This window comes from Phoca vitulina, unplaced genomic scaffold, assembly GCF_004348235.1.
Source record: "Phoca vitulina isolate PV1807 unplaced genomic scaffold, GSC_HSeal_1.0 scaffold1, whole genome shotgun sequence".
Classification (NCBI taxonomy): domain Eukaryota; kingdom Metazoa; phylum Chordata; class Mammalia; order Carnivora; family Phocidae; genus Phoca; species Phoca vitulina.
In genome coordinates this window covers 83,925,204-83,947,087 of record NW_022589704.1, presented here as the reverse complement: position 1 = coordinate 83,947,087, position 21,884 = coordinate 83,925,204, and the positions used below count along the sequence as shown (strand labels likewise).

General features: G+C 37.0%; 1 protein-coding gene across 5 annotated transcripts in view; it reads right to left on the bottom strand.

The window, feature by feature from the left end:
* ZEB2 (zinc finger E-box binding homeobox 2) overlaps nt 1–21,884 on the bottom strand; it is a 134,055-nt gene that overhangs the window by 22,235 nt on the left and 89,936 nt on the right. For all 5 annotated transcript variants that reach the window (XM_032410963.1, XM_032410972.1, XM_032410982.1 and 2 more), the window contains one exon: nt 18,110–18,181. In XM_032410963.1, coding sequence (XP_032266854.1) covers nt 18,110–18,181 — 72 coding nt within the window. The remainder of the gene's footprint in view (nt 1–18,109; nt 18,182–21,884) is intronic.

The window sequence follows — 21,884 nt, the reverse complement described above, 5'->3', positions numbered from 1 at the left end:
TTGATTAAGACCAATTTTCCGTTGGTATGCTTATGATGCCACAGATGCTTTCCAAATGGTATTTATTGGTAGTGAATGTGATGGTGTCATTTAACTTGCACCATTTAATCCCTAGAGAGTACGAAGAACTGCCAACTTGCACAAACTATTTGTTCATTGTTTTGGATCATCAAAATGCCTTTACATCTATCAAAAATCACCTTTTGTTTTTAATGCAAGAAAAGATAAAGGGGACAAGATGGTGGCTCAAAGATGAACCTCTTTTGAGCAACTTGACTGATTTGACCAGGGACAGACTTCTTTTTCAGCCCTGTGGCAGTAGAAAGTCATCTAACAGCTCCTTTCTGAATCCAGACCTATTAGAATGTTGTCAAGTGTTTAAGGCATGACTTATTTAAACTTTTTAAGAACACTGACCCACTTAACGATCCTTAGTGTAACCTAGTAAAAATGGATGGATGGACATTTTAACATCCTACTTTTATCTTGATATTTCAGCAACTATTTGAATTATCTGGCTATCTTTTCACGAATTTTCATTTGCATATGAATGCTTCCATCAGAAATGTAACCAAATGCAAATTCAATGGGATTTGCATTAATAGCCTTTTGGCTTCAACAGGGGGAAAATTCTGATTTTTCTGGATAGGCAAACTAAACTGCATCTAGAAACAACACTACTGGTATTTGGAAGGCAGTTCACTTGCTAGGTCAAATTTGCCTATGCTAGATTTCTATGTCGAGTGTGATAGGGACAAAAGACAAATCATACGCTCTCTTTAAGGATCATCTTTGTACCCTGAGCTTTGAGTATATTGCTTAGAAATTAGTAGGCTCTTAAGAATCATTTATGGAATGAATGTGGAATAAATTATGTGCTTAACGCTAATCTTGGTATAGAAGTCTTCTAGTAAAAGGAAGCATAAGGTAAGATACCCACAGTTGAGCTAGGAATTCAGGCAATTCTAGAACAACTATGTGATTAACTGTGTAGTGATGACCATAAATACCTACAAGAGTTCAGTAGGGTTCAGGTGAGTGATCAAAAAAAAATTTCATGAAGAAGACAGCACTCAATCATTTAAATCCATTTGCCCCATCAAGATTTTCTTCATGTGGTATAGATATGCTATTAGCTATACATCTCATATATGTAAGAGTCACTTAAGTGGGCTATATTCTAGACTTCCATGAAATAGTCTAGGCATAACCCACCCAGGTATAATGTGGTTTTTTCCTTGGTGTTGCTATGGGTACTTGTAACATATGGTTTTCCTGCCCAGTACCACAACATTCTCCTTTGCCTGGGAATGGCTCCCCATATTTTCTTTTTTTTTTTTTTAAAGATTTTATTTATTTATTTGAGAGAGAGAGAATGAGAGACAGAGAGCATGAGAGGGGGAGGGTCAGAGGGAGAAGCAGACTCCCCGCTGAGCAGGGAGCCCGATGCGGGACTCGATCCCGGGACTCCAGGATCATGACCTGAGCAGAAGGCAGTCACTTAACCAACTGAGCCACCCAGGCGCCCGGCTCCCCATATTTTCTATTGTCAAACTTTATGGTACCCAAGGGAATTGCCTTATTATTGCATGATTCTGCTCTCCTAGCCACAATGGATTAATCAGCACCTAAAGTGAACCTATCTTAGTCCTTCATTCTCTAGGCCAAACTATTGATCCGTCCAGGGGTAGCCAATGGATCCAATTGAGTCAGCAAATCCTTTCCTTATGATTTTAGGACTGTCCAAAAGGGAGCATCAAGGGAGTTTATTTCCTTCAAGTGACTGTAGCTATAAGATGTAGAACAAAGGAACTGATATATCCCACGTAGGCTAAGAAGATTTATGAAGAAAGAGACTGAAGCAGGTATGCAGAGAGAAGAGAAAAGCAAAGACAAGATGGCAAGTCCTGACAGTACATTTCTAGCTATATTTGCTCCTGAGGCCAAGCTGTACCTGTGTCCTTCCAGTGGCTCTGTAGTCAAACCTCCTTAGAGTCTGTGAGCTGAAAAACTCCCTTTTCTACTTCAGGCTATGTGTGTTTCAATCTCTGAGATCCCAAATCACCCTACTTGTTATATCTGAACAAATAATGGGATTAAATTTTGGTTACTCTCAAACTTGTTGAGGAGGATGAAGTTTTGGTTCTGTATAGCAGTTTACATTTTTGGTTTTTACAAAGATTTTGTAATACTATATTGTGGACATAGGAATGAGGTAGAAAATTCACTAGAAAGTTATAGAATTCCCCACTGCATTTTTCTAGTGTAAAATCAACCTCATTTTCTTTTTTTATTTTATTTTATTTTTCTTCTGTAATCCTCTTCATTCCTTGTCTCCTTGGAAGAAATGCCAAAATACACCGACAAAGGATATTTGCATGATATTTATGATCAAACCATAACAAAAATTCACAAGAAACCTCAAAGTAATTTCTTCCCATACCTTCTCTGGAGATTTTGCATTTAGTCCTAAAATTTACCCTAGTGTCTTACAAATATCTCAACCTCCCCTAAGGTTAGGTAAACTTTTCTGTATCCAAAACAAAAAACAAAAACAAAAATTCATTAATTAAAAATGCTTCTTCATCACCATGTGTATTTTTAATATTGTTAGGATAAATTTCTAGGTTGCTTCAAGTTAGAAAAGCTTCATGTTTCTTGTCAGTATGTTCACTCTTGCTAATGTTGCTTATTAATGATACTTTCATAAATAGTTTTCTGTCTACCTCAGATATTGATATTCTTAGATAATGATAATTATCAATATGGATTAACTTTTAAAGTTATTGCTTAAAAAAGAAGCAATGTTAATAGAACTCTAAGTGAAAGAGATGTATTGGTCTTCAAAATCAGTCACCTCCCATAACTGTTTTAGGACACTTTCTCAAAGATACTTAAAAGTGAGGTTTGCTTGTGTCCACAAATAGTTAAATCATAATGAGACCTTGATACTCATTCCTTCTCTTTTTCTGTTTTTCTCTATTTACTTCCATCCCTTCGCCATTTATTTTCTGTATTTGTAATGAGCATGTGTTCTTGTAGGAAGGCAGGTACTCTATTATAACTGATCTTGTACCCAGCATGTTTTCCATTTTCATTAAAAAATTGAAGAAATATGTTTGAATATTATGCCAAGCCATTTTAATGAACATAAAATGAACAATAAATAATTCTTACGGAAAAGAAAATATCTTGGAGGGTCTAGAAAAGCTGAAGTAAATACATGTAAAAAACCAAGTTGAATCATTCATCCATCCCACTGCTTAATAACTATTTATTGAGTGCCTACTAATGCCAGAGAGTGTGCTTTGGGATGAGGATACAATGGTGTTTTTTTTTTTTTTTTAAGATTTTATTTATTTATTTGACAGAGAGAGACAGCGAGAGCAGGAACACAAGCAGGGGGAGTGGGAGAGGGAGAGCGGGCTTCCTGCCGAGCAGGGAGCCTGATGTGGGACTCGATCCCAGGACCCTGGGATCATGACCTGAGCCGAAGGCAGGCGCTTAACGACTAAGCCACCCAGGCGCCCCAACAATGGTGTTGATTTATAATTGTTTTCCTGCTTCTGTGATTCTCATATTGAGAGATATGTATATGAAATGGTTGTGGTTCTGCAATATACAGACATATAAATACATAATGTATAAATGTATACATAAATGTATAACAAGGAATATATATATATATGGATACTTCTCAGTATAACGTAGAAATTATGCACTTAGCATATAATCTGACTTTTACTCACTTCCTTTGTCAAGGCAAAGGGACCTGGAGAAGCAATCAAAATCTAGGTAAGGTATTCATCATCTGGTAGAAAAATAGTCTTTCTATTGATATTGTAGATGATAAGAAAACATAGAAAATTATTTTTATTTTTTTTTTTTAAAGATTTTATTTATTTATTTGACAGAGAGAGAGACAGCAAGAGAGGGAACACAAGCCGGGGGAGTGGGAGAGGGAGAAGCAGGGAGCCCGATGCGGGACTCGATCCCAGGACCCTGAGATCATGACCTGAGCTGAAGGCAGATGCTTAACGACTGAACCACCCTGTTGCCCTGAAAATTATTTTTAATTTAGTCTTCTGTATTGAATTTTTAAAGAAGCCCACATGGGGAAGGAGGAAAAACTGAATGGGAAGTTATCAGAGAGGGAGACAAACCATGAGAAGCTCTTAACTCTAGGAAACAAACTGAGGGTTGCTGGAGGGAAGGTGGGTGGGGGGATAGGGTAACTGGGTGATGGGCATTACGGAGGGCACATGATGAGCACTGGGTGTTACATGCAACTGATGAATTATTGAACACTACCTCTGAAACTAATGATGTGCTATATGTTGGCTAAATGAATTTAAATAAAAAAGATAAAATAAAGAAGCCCATACTCAGCATTTGTTGAGGTATATAAATTCTCATGGCTACTTTGTTTAAAGTTAATTAATGAATAGAAGCATTTTTATCATTAAAAATGCATGTGTGCCTTTCTGTAGAAGGCTTCCAAAATACATATTAGCACCAGATATCTAAAAACAACCGTAAGGGAAGAGCACAATCTTTTTCTCATTACCCAGCTACACAGGCAGCCCAGGAGAGCCTCCGACTGCTATGGAGATGTGTGCAAAGCCAGGGAAGGCTCCTCCAGAGAGACAAAGTTTTCTTTTCTTCTTGGGAAATAGCACAGCGTCTGGGTGGGTCTCTCCATGCCTGCTCTGACGTGGCTTTCTCCAGGGAACGCATGCTCAGATGCCAATGAGAGCCCCTGACGTGTAAGAGCTTTAGGAGAGGGAGGGGCAGAAGGAACGGGGGATAGGAATCTGGGAATCCGTAGTACTCTGCAGGATCAAATATCTCCCTCAACAGCAGGAAGCAGCTCAGTCAGGGACACAGTCTAATTTTAAAGTGAGGTTTTATATTAAGGGACTGTGAATATCAAAATTTAGAGACCTCTGAGCCTTAGACAGTTTTGATTGCTATGTATAGAGACAGAATCCAGGCCTTTAAAGGAAGAATCCCAAGTAAGTTCATATGTATTTATTTTTCACATTACTGTGTAATCTAAAATTTCGGAATTGGTATCTTACTGAAAAGATTCTAGGACTATGTTATTATATTTTTGAGGGGTTTATAAAGTAAGGTGTTTTGCCCGGCAATTCAGTGCTCTTCTTATAGGCTTTTTGTAGACACACAACCCCTAAGGATGCTCTAGGGCATGGTTTTCAAAATGTGGCCTCCAGGCCAGCAGCATCAGTATTACCTGGGAACTCGTTCAAAAACACCACCAGCAGTGTTGACAAGCCCTTCAGGGGTTCTGATGCACACCCAGTTTAGGACTCAATGCCCTGGGAATTCAGTTATCTGCATCACCTGGCTAAAATAAGGTATTCAGTGACATGGTTTGGGGAAGCAGCGCAGAATTAGCCCCAGGTCACGTGGCCTTCCTGACTCTCTCAGCCTGAGCTCAGAACTCCCTTCTGCACGTATGCATCTGCATATCTCAATCACTGAACTTAGCACATCACATTACAACCTTTCGTTTGTGTATCTGTGTGCTGACTGTGTTTTATTCAGCTTTGTATCGCCAGTGCCTGGTGCAGTGCCCGGTACACAGCTAGTGCTCAATAACTGAATGATCAGATCAGGTTCAGGGTCATTGGGCAACCCATTTTGGCTCAGCCACATAGAATGTTTAATCCCAGTATCTTCATCTGTAAAATGAGCTAGGATATGCTTTCTGAGGTATCCCTGAAGTTTCAGAATTCCATACTTTCAATAAATTAATTGCCCTAATGAATTTGCTTTTTTATTCACTGGCTAGGCCTAAAGAGTTTCATCTATAGTCTTTTCAATTAAAAACTCAAAGCAACATAGCTTTCTGCTGGAGGAAGCACAGACACAGATTGAGATTTTGGAGGTGACTAGAAACCATTGACAACATCACAAGGAAAACAGTGCTTATGAAACATTTATTGAGTGAATGAAGGGGACACTCAAGAAGCTTGGGACACCAGTTATTTCTTGTGGGAACCCTTGCTGTGAAGTGGACTTAGCTGTCCCTCATCACAAACAAAGCTAATAAAACCACGGCATTCATTAGCCAGGAAGCGACAGGATCTTCTTGGGATACACTGATTATAGCCTGCAAATGACCCTCCTGTCTCACCTACCAAGTGCTACATCTGTTTTTCTCTCTTTAAAACCTATCTCTTTCTCTAGTTTATTTTTATAAACTTACTGTATGGGGTTAACTAAAAATTTTTAAATGACGATTTACATGACATATCTGACTGGATGACAAAACTCTTCCAACATATAAGACGGCGACAGGGAGTATAAACAAGAAGAAAACGACAGGCTTTATAATAATATGATTCTCTCCTTGTTGAGTACTTAGGTATTGAATTATCTGATAAACTGATCTTGCACAATGGATTTACACTATATATTCACTCAACTCTTGCTGAGAAATAACTTAAGATCAAACTTGTGTGGCTTCTGTTACCCATATAAGAAACCTAGCTAATTAAAAAAATTTAATTTAGGGGCGCCTGGCTGGCTCAGTCAGTGGAGCATGTGACTCCTGATCTCAGGGTTGTGAGTTCGAGCTCTGCGTTGGGTGTAGAGATTACTTAAATAAACAACATCAACAACAACAAAAGATTAAAAATAATAAAAAAATAAAAAAAATTTAGTTTAAATTCCACGTAAGAATAAGAGGAATTGGAAGTTATTAAACCAAGAGGATAATAATGGTACAGAAACGTTCTTACTCTTTTCCCACTTTCTTCTCTGCTATTGAGTGATGCACAAAATTTGTATTTAAAGAGGCCAAACTACTTGCTAGCCTCCTAACCTTATCATTAATATCATCAATTTAGGGGAGTTATACCTTGAACCATGGTGTTTCTTGCTCAGGCAAGATTTTCATTCTAGATCTAGAGGCTTCCAACTGCTCTGGAGACACCTCAGAAGAATCTGATAAACCTGGACATAGTTGGCATTTCTCTGTGGTACTTCGGGTGGAAAATCCCTGGTCCCACCCCTTCCCATTCTGGCTTATACTCTGCTATTATCCTAATGCATTTTGTGAGCTATAAGCAGGACTGGCTACAGTGGGGCCCAGTGGGCCTGGTGCAAAATGACAACAGAAGAACATTAAACCAAAGTCAAAGCTCTAACAAACACAGGGCCCTGGGTATAATACCACGAGGCAGGACCTCCCCCTCCCATGCCAACTAGCTCAGCCGGTGCTTTGTTGTCTTTGTTCAGGCTTCCCAGGAAAAATTCATTAGAAGAAAGGGTAGGGTGGGGTGGAGTTCAAAATTTCTAGTCTAATTTCCTCATTTAACAGATGATACAACTAAGGTACAGTGAGGTTTATGATTCATACAAAGTTAGACAAATAATTTCTGGAAAAGCTTGATGGAGAATTCATATATCCCGACTTTTTTTTTTTTTTAAAGATTGTATTTATTTATTTGACAGAGAGAGACACAGCGAGAGAGGGAACACAAGCAGGGGGAGTGGGAGAGGGAGAATCAGGCTTCCCCCGGAGCAGGGAGCCCGATGTGGGGCTCGATCCCAGGGTCCTGGGATCATGACCTGAGCCGAAGGCAGACGCTTAACGACTGAGCCACCCAGGCGCCCCTCATATATCCTGACTCTTAACCCATTACTCTTTCCACGGTATCATAGTGACTCAATATGCGAAAGAAAAAGACAGAGAGAGAACCCCATCTTTTCAGTTTTTCAGTATGCCCAACCGATTTGACATGATTTGAATAGGTCCTAGATGCTGACAAGGTTGCTGACATAAAATTAGTATGGGGAAAGCCATGGTAAATGCTCACTTCAATATAAATAAAATATGGAATTCTAAACTTTTTTTTCTCAATTTGTCCTTTCATGTTCCTGCTCTTCATTTTTTTCACTGGGTGATCCACATCCAAGTCTATTGGTGTAAAGTGAAAACATAAAAGTTTTTCAAATTCTCTACTCAAGATGCTTATTTATAATTTCCATTTAATATTTAAGGATTGTGTCTTCCGATTTTAGATATTTTTTATTTTTAATTGTGTTTCTAAAGGCACTGAGAAAGGAATAACTTTATGAAACACTTTGCAAAGGTGAATTTTTATTAACTATTATGGTGATAGTAAATAAAAAAATGTCTCAAGCTTAACTTGGAACTAGAGACCAAAAAAAACAAAACAAAACAAAACAAAACCAAAAACCACCCTTTATTCATGGTTCATTTTGCTTTCCCATTCCACATATTACTTGTTTATCCCCCCACATGCTTAATGATATCCTCCTACATGCGTTCCACTTCTTCAGATTAGATGAAACTGTGTCATCCTGTCATAATACTCCATCCCTCACAGACCTTTCCAGCACAGCCGCTCCTGCTTTCACGTGTCTAAGCTCACAGAGCGCAGAGGATGGATCAACATACTCCTCAATTCACATGGCCGTTTCAAACCAATGTTCCTAAGTTATTAATTTGCTCATCATTTATTTGTTTACTCATTTATTCACCAATTCAACAAACAACCCATTTGTCAACCATCAAGGTTGTATGAACAACGTGCCCATTTAGAGGGACTTCAGAGAAAAGCAAACTTAACATCTACCCTCCAAAAACCTCCACTTTGTAGCTGCAATTTTTTGAAGCCTCAGTCTTCCATTTTTGCCATCATGTTTTAGGACACTACTTGCATAGCTCAGGTAAGATGACGCTTGTCCCGTGGTCGTGTTTACCCCAGGGCTGCCAATACTATCACTCTGGGAAACTTCATGGCTCAACAGATAGTCCATGTAGGATCCTGGCTTCCGAGGCTTTTGAGTCTCTCTAACCACAGGGATGGCCACACTTTGGTACTGGGCTGAACCCAGGACGATTCCAGCTCTGCAAACCAGAGCGTGAAACCACTACTCTCTGTTTCAACCTTCTGCCCTTGCCCGCCATTCCGTTCTTCGTTCCCCTGACGCAGGTACTTCACTGTGATAACTGGGCCCTGACAAGCCTGCCCATCCATTTCACCTGGTCTGCTTTTACTTGCCTCAGTTTACCTCGGAGCCTGAAATCTTTTCCATCCCTGCCCCTTATTCTTGTGTCATTCTTGCCTCACCAAACGAAAATCCAGCCCAGTTTCTTTGCTCCTAGAGTATCAAAAATGTCTGAAGAAATGTAATTAATTGTAAGAAACGTGTTTCAATCTCTGTTATCCAAATAGGATCTTCTTTTGTGATGGTAATTGAATCTCCATATATTGTCCACAGCAATTACTCTAGATTTCCGTTCTTCAAGATTCCAACCCTACTCCCTTCCCTTACTGTCAACTGATCATCTCTTTTCCTACTTACTCCAAAGATAAACCTGACATGTCACATGACATGAATCCCCACATGACATGAATTCCCTGAACTACCTTAAATTCAACCAAAATCTCTATAATCATTCTTCTTTTTTCTTTTGATCTGATTGCTAATAAAGATGTGCCACAGCGAAGGCTACTCCCTAAGGCTACTTCCTCACAACTCCTGATAGCTTACTTCATCTTCTACCCAGTCTCCTTTTACATTTTCAGCTTTCTCTATGCCTCACTTTTGCATGGAGCCATATTTAACAAGCCTTCTCCCTGAAGAAAACCTCTGAATTTTGCAGTCTCTTAAGGCACTTCTCTACCCTCACGTCTCCAATATTTGACCCTACGCTGTCAAAAACCCTCTGCAGTATTGAACACCTTTCACTTGAACCTATATAGCTTGTATTTCAAATAAAACATCTTCATCCACATATTGTTATAATATAATGATGATGATGATGGCTAGCAACAACTGTTTATTACGTCTAACATTGTGCTAAACATTTTACACACATTTCTTATTCATCTACCATTGTTTTACTTACCCAACTGAAGGTAAGTCCTTAATGACAGTGACCATTCATTGTATTTTTCAAATACAAAATGTCTTAAACTTAGTAGGGTCACCCTAAGTGACTATTGATCTGAATAGCTAATTAGGCTATTAATGATTTTTTTGTAAAGTTTGCCTTCATGTCATTATGATTTTTTTTTGAAGATTTTATTATTAAGTAATCTCTACACCCAAGGTGGGGCTCAAACATACAACGCTGAGATCAAGAGTTGCGTGCTCTACCGACTGAGCCAGCAAGGCGCTCCGGGATTTTGCATTTCTTAAGGACAAGAACTATATCTTCTATTTCCTTAAAGTTTCTTTCTCAAGCCTCAGTTTAAATTCTGCACACAACAAGCACCCTGACAGAAAAGAATAAATGTAGGTATCTTAGTAAAGTGATGAACATTTTATTATTTGTTTGTTTGATTGTCATTCAGGGCAAAAAGAAAAACAACATGTGATTCCTGATGCTAGTCAGTGATCAAGGAAAAGTCTTTGACAGATTTCATCATTATACACAAACATTGTAAATACCACTACATCCTCTTCTACATTTAAAAAAGGATCCTAGGTAAAGATGAAATGAAATAGAAAACTAAGCAATAAGCAATTCCTTCTCCATCTTCATATTTTAACCTCAAATGCATTGTTGGAGCAGTGAAAAGACATTTGTCCTATAGCTTGTCTGCTTGGTTCTCTAAGATGTCAAAGGAATTTAATTGGCAGGGGCTCTCAAAATTGACTGGTTAAGTCCTTCCATTACAAATTGGTTAAATATTGCATTTTTGTTTTCTAGAGAAGAAGCTAATGAGGAACTAGTGTAAAGGGAGGAAACAGTCCAGAATCCATTTATTTCTTAACGCATAAAATTGGTTTAAAGCTTACCTGTAGATACAAACTGGCAAAATAAGCAAATCAGGGTGAGCATTTAGTATATGTTAGGTGTTACATTAGGTATTTTAAAAATAATATACCATTGGGGTGCCTGGGTGGCTCAGTCGGTTAACCATTCAACTCTTGATTTCAGCTCAGGTGATGCATGATCTCCGGGTCATGAGATCAAGCCCCACATGGAACCCCGTGCTGGGCGTGGAGCCTGCTTAAGATTCTCTAGCTCCAAATAAGCCAATCAGAGAAAGACAATTAAGATTCTCTCACTCCCTCTCGCTCTGCCTCTTCCCCACCCTCACTCCCACTCTCACTCTCTCTCAAAAATAATAATATTAGTAATAATAATAATAATATACCATTTAATCCCTACAATGAGACCTTGTACATAGGGAATCATTATTTCCACTTTAATGATGTAGAAATGAATTCTTATATACTCAAGTTCATGAACTAGTAATTGATAAAGACAAAATTCAAATGCTGTTTATCTGACTCTAGACTAATCTGGAGCAACCCAAGCCAACATTTGCCTTCCATGTGTAAAAGCATTCATATATTATTCTTAAAAGATTGGAAACATGTTTAATGACTATAGTTAGAGTCAATATACTTAGTTCTTGGACAATAATTTTATTCTGTTCTGTAAGATTAAGAACTGAAACCTAAATTGCCCTTACCCAGTTTCTAGATGTAAGGTTGTAAGGTGTTTTTCTTTTCCCAGCAAAGGAAGGAAAGATGAAGGTGGTTATTAATAGCCCTTTATAACTGGAGTGCTAGATTGTCTTTATAAATATAACTTACACACGTTCAAAGAGGAAAACATCAGGGGCTTATTTGGGTCTTGATACGCACGTGGAATCGCATTAATGCTAATGATCACCAAGCACCTAAGATAGATCCTTGTTACTACTAGCACGTAGGCTTTATAATGCTCCTAAGTTTTTCCATTTCTCTAATCTTCTCAGAAAATAGTTTTTTTTCACACTCTTAAAAATTCTACATAATAATTTTATTCTGAATTTGAATCTGATTAAAATATGGAAGGTGTAAGGTTCTTTATAAAAGGACATTCTTTGTCTTATGTGTTAAAGCATACAATTTCTTTCATTTTTAAAACATTAAAACCAATGTAGAAATATTAAATGCAATACAGGGAGTTGTTAATATAAATCAGGGTTTGCGATACTTCATGTTGTTATAAATCAACTTTGCTGTGCTTCTAATCTAAAACTTTGTGGTAAAAAAAAATAGTGATATGCTATACTGTTGTTCTTTGCCCTTAACAAGTTGATTTCAGGGACTTAAATCATGGTTTCGCTCTCTGAAGATACTGGACTTAATCCCCTTCACAGGGAATGTTTTCCTTTATTGTGGCTTCCTTTCTCAGAGACTATTTCTTCTCCACCAAATCTTCCTTTCTTCCTTCCTTCTTTCCTTCCTTCCTTCCTTCTTTCCTTCTACCAATCATAATGCGTATCATGTGAGTTCACTGCTGTACTGGGCACTTTGAGGCAAAGAAGGAATAGTCGTTTTCTTAAAGCAAATATTTTTGGGGCCCTTACTAAGGCTATATATATATTCCTTATTTAATTACCTCAACAATCCTATGAGGTAGATAGCATGATAATCTACTCCCATTTTACAGCTCACGAAATCTCTTGTGTTCACAAAATTAACTAGGTAAAATAGGTGCAAACATTATAAAGAGGAACAGTTTGACATGTTAAAATTAGTAGTGTCCACCTGAGGGCTGTGGACTTTCAGAGAAGGAAGAGATTGACATGGTTTGGGGTGTTTTAGGATGACCACATTAAGGAAATAGAATGTGAACTGGCCCTGAGGAACAGAAGGGTGAGTAGAATTTGGATAACCGGACAAAAGGGAGTGAGGGATTAGGGTCTCAAGGAACAGTATGGGCAGAGATTCAGAGTTTGATATAAATGTGATTCTTTTTTGATATTACCAAGGGATTTGGTCTGACGAGAATGGAACACTGTTGGTATGAAATGGATGACACTTAATACTGGTCTGGAGAATGTGGATTTTGCCTATGGGCACTAAGGGGCAATTAAGGATTCGAGGAAGGGTATTTGAACAATGATAAAAGGGTTATAGGATGAATGTGGACTGACCAAATAGAGGAGAACATGAAGGCTGGAGACTGGTCAAATGTAACTGAATTTTTCTCATTTGGGAGATTAATGAGAGATGAAAATGTCTGGTTGGTTATTTCACACCAGGTATCAAAATATGTCAACCTGGAAATATGAAAGGGAAGTCCAACTGTTGTTTGTCTCTCATTCACTCCCTCAATTTCTTTAAAAACTCTTTGTGACTTAGGCCATTCTACGATCTATAGCGATAAAGTGACCAAATCCCCATACCATTTCCGTCCTCAAGTAGCTTACAATCTAGTGGGGAGAAACATACCTGCAGGTGACTAAGTATAATATGAGAGAAAATTTATATATTCTATAAGAAGACCCTCAAAAGAATGAGTAATTAATCTTGAGCGGGAGATTGTAAGATGACTTCCTGGTGGAGATGGCTTTTAAGAATGTGTATGATGCTGTCAGACTAAAAAGAATTAGTGGCTTTCTGAGTTAATGGAAAATCATAAGCAAAGGCAAAGGGGTATAAATGATAATCAGTCATTCAGAGTTGAGGTATATACTAGGAAGTGGTAGTAAAGGCAAGATGGCGCTAGATCATGAGGATGCCAACTCAACTCAAATGCCAACTCATTCAGAAAGCAGTGGAGAACCACAGGAGGTTGAGTATGAAGTGGTGTGGGAGATGAATTACAATTATCCATCTGCCCCCAAGTGCTAGAAAAATAACTTCTAACTAACTTTGTTAGTGTGAAGAGTGAATTAAAGAAATTAGGGATTGAAATGGAGTTGGTTACAAGGTATCATAATAACTCAAATGAAAGATGAGGATTTAAATCAGGATAGTGGAAAAAAATGATAGGGAGAAATAAAAGTGATATATGCTATCTGCGATAGTAGAATTGATAGTAGTTGATGACTAATTAGATAAAGTATGTAAGAGTCAAAGATGATACCATAGTTTCTAGCAGGACAGCTCCTCAGAGTGGTGAAAAACCTTCTGAGGTGAAAGTTATGTCAGGTAATTAAGATTTTATTTCCAAATCTGCCAACAGTTAGCTATGTGGCATTTTTTTACTACTGTTTCCTCAACTATCAAAATACAATTAAGAAATTGTTCTGTAGTAGAACTTTCAATTTTAGAATTCTGTGATTCAATTCGACTAAACTCTTCCCATTGCTTCTTGCAGCTTTAAACTCAGCAGAGTATACTAGGAAGAAGATACTTTTAGATTCTAAAAGACTATTCTATCCATCTAGATGAACTTAATTAATTTTTGCTATTTAATAGATGTGTAGGGCTGAGAAGGAAATTCAGAGGTCTTTTCCTTACTTTTAGTTAGGAATGAAATCTGTGTGTTGAATATTCAGAGAGAAGTATTAGAGACATTGTCTTTGTCTTTCCTTCACAACTTATTCTCATTAATAACAATACATTCTGTCAGAAAATCTGCTTAACCTGTTTAGGCTTTATCTATTTCAGTGTCTATTGGTTCTGCTTTGATTAGAAAAGAAAAATGGTATCTGATATTAAATGAATTCCATATTTATTCATTAAAAATATATTGAGCCTATTAATTTTAAGGCACTCCTAAATATAGAGAACAAACTGATGATTACCAGAGAGGAGGTGGGTGGGGGGATGGGTGAAATAGGTGATGGGGATTAAGCGTGTACTTATTTTGATAAGCCCTGAGTAATGTATAGAATTGTTAAATCACCATATTGTACACCTAAAACTAATATAACCTTGTACAATAAAAAAATGACTACAATAATTTTTTTTAAAATTAAAAAATAAGATTGAAGGGTAAAGTTAAAACAAAATTGAGGTGCTCTTACAGGCAATATGGTAGCTTAAGAAACAATCCATGCTCTCAGAGTTTGCAATCTAATATAGAAAAGATAGCACATTAATTAACAACACACTACAGAATTTATGGCAGGGTTAGGCTTTTTGTTCAATAAGCATTCATTGGAAGAAGATATCATTGTAGGTTGGGATGGCTAGAGAAGGTCCGCCAGTAGCTGGATCTTTTAGGACTTGGGTGGAGACAAAGAGATGGTCCATTAATAAGCAATTTGAACCAGAGAAGATGTCTTATTTCAATTCCCCACGTATGTAGCAACTGAAAAGATTCTGGGGATAAGAAGCAGCAACTTGCAGCTATAAAAAATACATATTTATTCTCTAAAAGGGCAGAGTTATAAACTGAGGGTCACCAATTAATTCCTAGTTACCAAGTCCAATGTATTTGTTCAGCATTCTTTCAATTGTAGTTATCTGAATCTTTGATTGAATTGACCATTCCCTACTTTTTGAAACTTTACTTCTTTGCCTTCTGGTTGTTTAATTTTTTCTATCTTAATCTTTTTTCTTTCAATGAATTTGATTTTTCTCCCCACCCACCAGGAGCCCTGGCCTCAGCTTTCCACTTGTTTCAGTAAATACACTCTCAATGGTTAATGTCATGGTCCCATGATGTTAAATACTATCAGAATATATTTGCATCACTCTCAAATCTATGTCTTCAGCCCTGACTTCCTGTGTTTCAATTCCTCATTTCCAGTGGACATTCTCATATTCACATCCATATATAACTTTTATATGAAAATACTTCTGTCTAAAGACTAGCTCAAGGTCTTCCCAAAATTGGATCCTCCTTCTTTTTATCTAGAAATAGTAAGGACTTCCATGTTCTAAACATGCAGATGTGTAACCTTGAAGCCATTTTGATTCCATCACTCAGAGATTCAACTGATTGTTAAGAAATCACGTTGCTGATTTCACCACTGTCACCACCCCAGGACAAGTTTTTATCACTTCACACCTGAGTAACTACAATGACTTCCAGTTGGTCTCTCAAAGTCTGGTTTTCCCCCACAGAAATCACAGTAGTATAACATGACACAAACTCTTTGGTCTGGTGCTTCACATCCTCCATCAGCTGGCTTCAACTTAAATGTCCAGCTTAATTTCCCATGAATTACCTCCTAGGACCCTCTGACTCAGGCAAATCCTTTACTCACTATCCTCTGAATAGATTTCACAATTTCCTTCGTTGGCTCACACATTCTTCTGCTAGAAAGCCCTTCCTCACTTCTTTATGACCACTGAAAATATACTTAGTTCACATTTCACCTCTGTTATGGAGCTTTTCCTGAATACTCACCCAATAAGATCTCTCCCACTTTTGTAATTTGAAGTAATTATAGTTCCTACCATTTGTTGTGTATTTACCACATATTTTTCTTACTGTTCTTTGTTTTTTTCTCGTGTGTTAGTCTCATCGTCCAAATTAAATAATAACTATGTCTTAAACTTCCTGGCCCATCTTCCACCACAAGTACACCAACGGTGTATATAGATCATTCTCAATGAATACTTATTCATTTACTTATTGACTGAATACACTTGAACTGTAAGCAATAGTAAGTAGTAGCAGAAAAAGAGATCTTAAAGCCAGCTGAAAGCACATTCAGAATTATTTTTAAATCTTTTGAACAGGAATAATTTTTATTCATCTCATTTTAGACTTCAAGTGTAAAAAACAGCTAGGAAATTGTCACCTTGTAGGATAAATTTACTTTTGTGACACTTTACATGCCTATAAAGTTAACAAGAATTTAGGATTTATTTATGTTTGAAGTTGAAATTTAATATTTATCTTAAAAAAAACATGAAGCCATTTTTGATCCCATGAGTTGGGACATCATAGAAAGTATCGAATTTATGCTACCTCTTTATTATTATCTTCTTATATGAAGTTATTTTGTCTTGTTTCTATATTATATAGTGATGGTACCCCTGCAACATAGACTATTAAACCTGGACGTATTCTTAAGAAGCAATTAGTGTGACCTATTTATTTTTCAGGTGGGGAAACTGAGTTCCAAAGAGAGTAAGTGACATGCCCAAGGCCACGATCTAGTTACTGCCAGAGCTATACCTGAAAATCAGGATTGATAATCTTTCCTAATTCTGTACTTTTTCCCTAATCCCACATTGCACAGTTTCATTTTTGTACCTTAAATTGACATACTCAAATGAAAGAAAAATTACAACAGCTGTTCATTATTTCTCTTATTTTACACCCAAGAAAGTGAATTAGTGCCTTGTAAGTTATTAATAAGAACATTCGAAATAGAAGCACAGCATGAGCAGTTTATTATGATGTGTATCAACACAAGGGAGATACGACTATCATCTGAATTATTCAAATTTCTAAAACTTCATAAAACTGTGACTTTTTTTCTCATTGGTGAGTTGAGTGGATATAGCTATGTGATTTTTTGTTTTGTTTTGTAAGATAACCTTACACCAGGCACTAGGTTAATATTTGTAATGGCCGTGTGTAGGATTGTTTATACCACCAAAAATAATTAGCCTTATCCAGGAAAAGAGAGGTAAACATAGTGTGTCAATGTACATTTGCACTGGTGACGTGAGAATGTGAGGGAAGACACCGTTCAGTTTTGGGGACGGAGCCTGGAACGTCGCAACTGTCCTGAGATCCATTCTGCAGCAGTAGCAGAGTAGAAGAAAACACTGCCTACCACTTTCCTACTGTAACTTTTTTAGCTTCATTAAAAAGAAGTGAAATTGTCAATTCTCTCTAAAGCTTTTGCCTGGAAAACATAATTTAGAGGAGGCAGAGGGTACCAAGAATTAAAAGTGAAGAAAGAATACAAAGGAACTCAGATGATCAATTTTTGTGAGGAATGTTCATGGAAATTTGGTTTGTCTTCCTGAAAAAACATTTACAATCTAAATTACAGCATATCATTTGAATTCCCAATGACTGCTATCAAGTGGTAGCCAGAAGAGGCCTATTACATTCTAATTTTGAGATTATTTATGCAGTCTTTTAAAATAAAAATTACTACCAGAAATTTGCCCAACTCATGCGTTGAGAAAATTTACGTATCCAGTTCAGTCTTCTCAACTTTCACAGGCGAATCAGGGGATTAAGAATGAAAGATATACTATATGCCGAAAAAAATAAAATAAAGTAAAGTAAAATAAAGAGAACTCCGATTTGAGACAAAAACAGGAGACTTGTAATGTCTGACTTAATCGTTACGTCATGGAGCTACAAATGGATGGGCCAGTGTTTCTCCTCCTGACTCACTAAGTCCACATGACACGGGACAAGTACGATCTCGGCGTGGTAAGCACAACTTACCTGTACCATTGTTAACTGTGGTCTGGATCGTGGCTTCCGGCCCCATAGTGTCATAGTCTTCCTTCATTTCTTCTGTGGGGGAAAATTATCTTTAGCATTTGAAAACTGTAGAAAGGCTTACTATACTAAGCATGCCAACCACAGGAACAAGGAAGATTCTTTTAAAGGAAACAGAGAAAAGGCTTGTTGTAAACCTCTAAACAATAGCTTTGTTCAGGCAATTGAATGAATCCGATAGTGCTAGCTCCACAAGAACTTATTTACTTTAAGCATTACTGCAAGCTGTGAAAAACAGAGGTGCGTATTTGGGACAAACGGAGGGCTTTTCTTCTGGTGGCAGTTCTAGTGACAAACAGGGGGAAAGATATTATTTTTTGAATACGAGTCAAAAGCAACGAAGTATTTGTACTTAGGAAGACGCATGTGCTATTGGTAACTCTGGATGATTAGTGGACAGTGAGAATTTCATGCTTTTTCCCCCTTGGAGCAGCTACGATGGGGCTAATCTCTGCAGGCGTATTTTTTTAAAACCTAATTCTACATATCCAAACCTGAAATTCCCAGTTTATAAAACAAGCATCCCAGAGGTATTTGAAAACACCTGTTTCACTGTTTTATATAAACTTCTAATACATACCTTCCTCAGGCCTTTCCCTACCACTCCATAAATCTCTTTCTTCCTTATCATTTATGCTCCAGCATATAACTGTAGCCATTTTCTGAAGAAAAACATATAGATGTAAACAAGAGCTCAAGGTGGTGATGGAGATGAAAATATGTAACACCGAGTTTGAAGATTCATAGGTGATACAAGGTTATTTTCCAGAATTGCAATATTTTAAATTAGGGAGAGTTTGAAAAACAGGAGAGCTCTTGAATCTTCTGTCTCCCAAATTACAGAGCATGTGAGAGGGCAGAGCGCAGCTGACAGTTAAAAATGCTTCAAGGAAATAAATTAAACACGGACTTTAAAAAATTGTATTTTGACAATAACAATACTAATGAGAACCAACATGATCCAGGATAAATATCTCTCTCTGATCATCCTTTTGCTTAAAACGAGAGAAACTTTATAAATAGGACTCTGTAAATTCCCAAATTTATCCTGACCATTCTTTGCTTATCACATTCTAGTCATAATTATCTGGTAGAAAAACAGGTTCTAGCAAATGGTAGAAGCAAAATTAAAATATATGATTTACAAGTAGTCTCCTACAGCCTATCTGTTTATGTTATCAGAACTAAAAAAGCCTGGGCCTTTTAAGGCAAAATACACAGATATAAATAGATGCTAATTTAATGCTACTACCCATAACAGTCAGATGATTTGAATGGTATTTGTTTAAACCGTACAATCACTTTAAATTTGCTTCTGGCCCTGGACTTCTCTCTTATTTAAGGAATATTTTCATAGGGACATTTTGCATAAAACACTTAGAAGTTCAATATATAGCAATATTGTATTGTCAATTGCAATAATCGATCGGTTGAAAGGCTCCCTCATCTGATATTTTTATCAGTCTCTGGAAGGAATTAAATTAAGGTATTTCTGAGAAGTTCAGTACTGGCTATAAATATAGCTTTTGTGTCTTTCTTCCTCACTCATCTCATGTGATTTCTGGTAGCCAAGAGTCAGAAGAATCATAAGTTTTCCATCTGAGAGATCAAGTCACTGAGGGGAAAACAGTTAACAGCATTTTTTTTTTTTTTTTTTTGCATAATAGTGGTAATGTTCAAGATTTCTGCTGTACTTCCTTCCTCATTGTCATTTTCTTATGAAAAAGTAAAGAGAAGTTACAGTAGGTGGTTGTTTCCCAAATTATTAAATGCTGGGTATACATAATGTGTAGTTGGTTCTCTGTGTGCATTGCATTCTGTAGTAATACCTTAGCCATAACCCTCTTTTACCAAAGATTATGCAACCGAGATGGTGTCACTTTTGCCTAGAATGTACTTTGCTTCAATTTACTGAGCACCAACCTTTCCTTTTTTGAATTTTAGGCTCAATTTATTAAGATGAATCACTAATCCTTTTCAGGTTTGTATGTGAAAGGCTATGTATATGCCTATTTAATTAAGTTTCCTGCAAATCCATATTCAGAAGGACATGATAATCCATAGGTTAAGAATATCTCCTCTGAATTAAAGGCAATCCTGGCTGTCGTTCTGCCTCTTGCCTAACCTTAAACATTTTCCAAGACACCTCTGACTCAGCATACTGTGTCGAAAACCACATAGTATATTTGTTTTTAAAACCCTTGTAAAAGTTTGCATTTTCCAGTCACCCTTGGGATGAGGGTTTGTAAAAATAAAGAGCACTTTCTTCCTTAAGATGAAGAATCCTTGAATAAGCAGAAAGAGGCCAAGATGCAGGTGATTTATTTAAGTTTGTGTCAATGATAATGATGTCATGGTTTCCAGCACACTGTGTCCACCCCATTGTGGGACGAAAGAATGTCAAGGACAATTCTAAACACAAAACTTTGATTGTGCTGGAACCGGAAAGGCACAGTAAGAGCTCCACTGGGCTCTTCAGTTGAAAACCTGCATCCTGCAGACAAACTACAGAATGCCTGCGAGAAAGAGCAAAGGAGAGGGGGCTTATCTCAGAGTCAAGCTATGTGCTGAGGTATGATGGTAGACAGCCAGGCACCAGGGATAAAACACTACTAAATAAAACAGCACCAGAATTAGAATTATTGTCTATATTGTGTGTTTTGAACAATAAATAAGAAAAATATTTTATCAGAAGAAAAATGTGTTATCTAAGAGTCAGGATAAACAATGAGTAGCTTTTTAAGACCAATTTCTTTTCATTAGACATCAAGGCACCACATCAGAGCACTTTTGGAACAATAAAAAAAAAGAACAATAAATCATTACTAATCATTAGAACTAGACAGGTAATAGCCGGGTAACTTTCTTGGTCCAAATAGCCAAATGAGATTAGGGATTTACATTTTATTCAATTATTGTGACTCCAGAATGCTAGTTTATTTACCATAAAGGTAAGAGCAAAGAACAGCCTGTTCATTTGTATCACAGGCAACATTAACTACAGGTGATAACAGGGTCTGTAATGCACTCATATGGATTATTGTATATGAAAACATTTAGAATTATGATCCATGACCAGCACAAAAAGCTGCCATGATCACAAACTACCACAGCTTGACATTGCTGTTTTGGCTGTTTTTCAATTATTGATCTTAATTTTTTAAAATGAAACTTTTTTTTTTTTTAGAAGTTTGGAGCCGTGCATTTGTTATATCGTTATTAATTATTCCTTTAAGGGTGGAAATTCTAGTAATTGGTCCTTACCCTTGATTTCTAGATATTAAAATTTAAAGCATCAGAACATTCATTCTTATAGCCCTGCATATCTAGTTCATTAACAAATATGAATAGCTAACACCAGCTCATTTAAATAGTATGTCTTACATGAGTTCTCGCCACACTCTGTTTCTGTCACACTGCTCCCAAGAATCATTGGCTCTTATTATACATGTAAATGGCTATCATAAAAATAAAAATTTCATTTAAGATTGTTAATGACTTCTGCAGCAGTCAGACTTCCTTTAATGATCATCCTCTGCCCCTAATTAAACGTATTTATCTTTCAAGCATCTTTGGCTGAGTTCTCCCTCATAGTTGAAAATCTAAAACCTTAAGTCTTAATGGATATAACGATAAATGTTTATGTGTGGGATTGCTGAGATCCGAGAAACCTTCACCGAAAGCAAAATTGGAAACAGAAAGAATACAAAACTTGGCA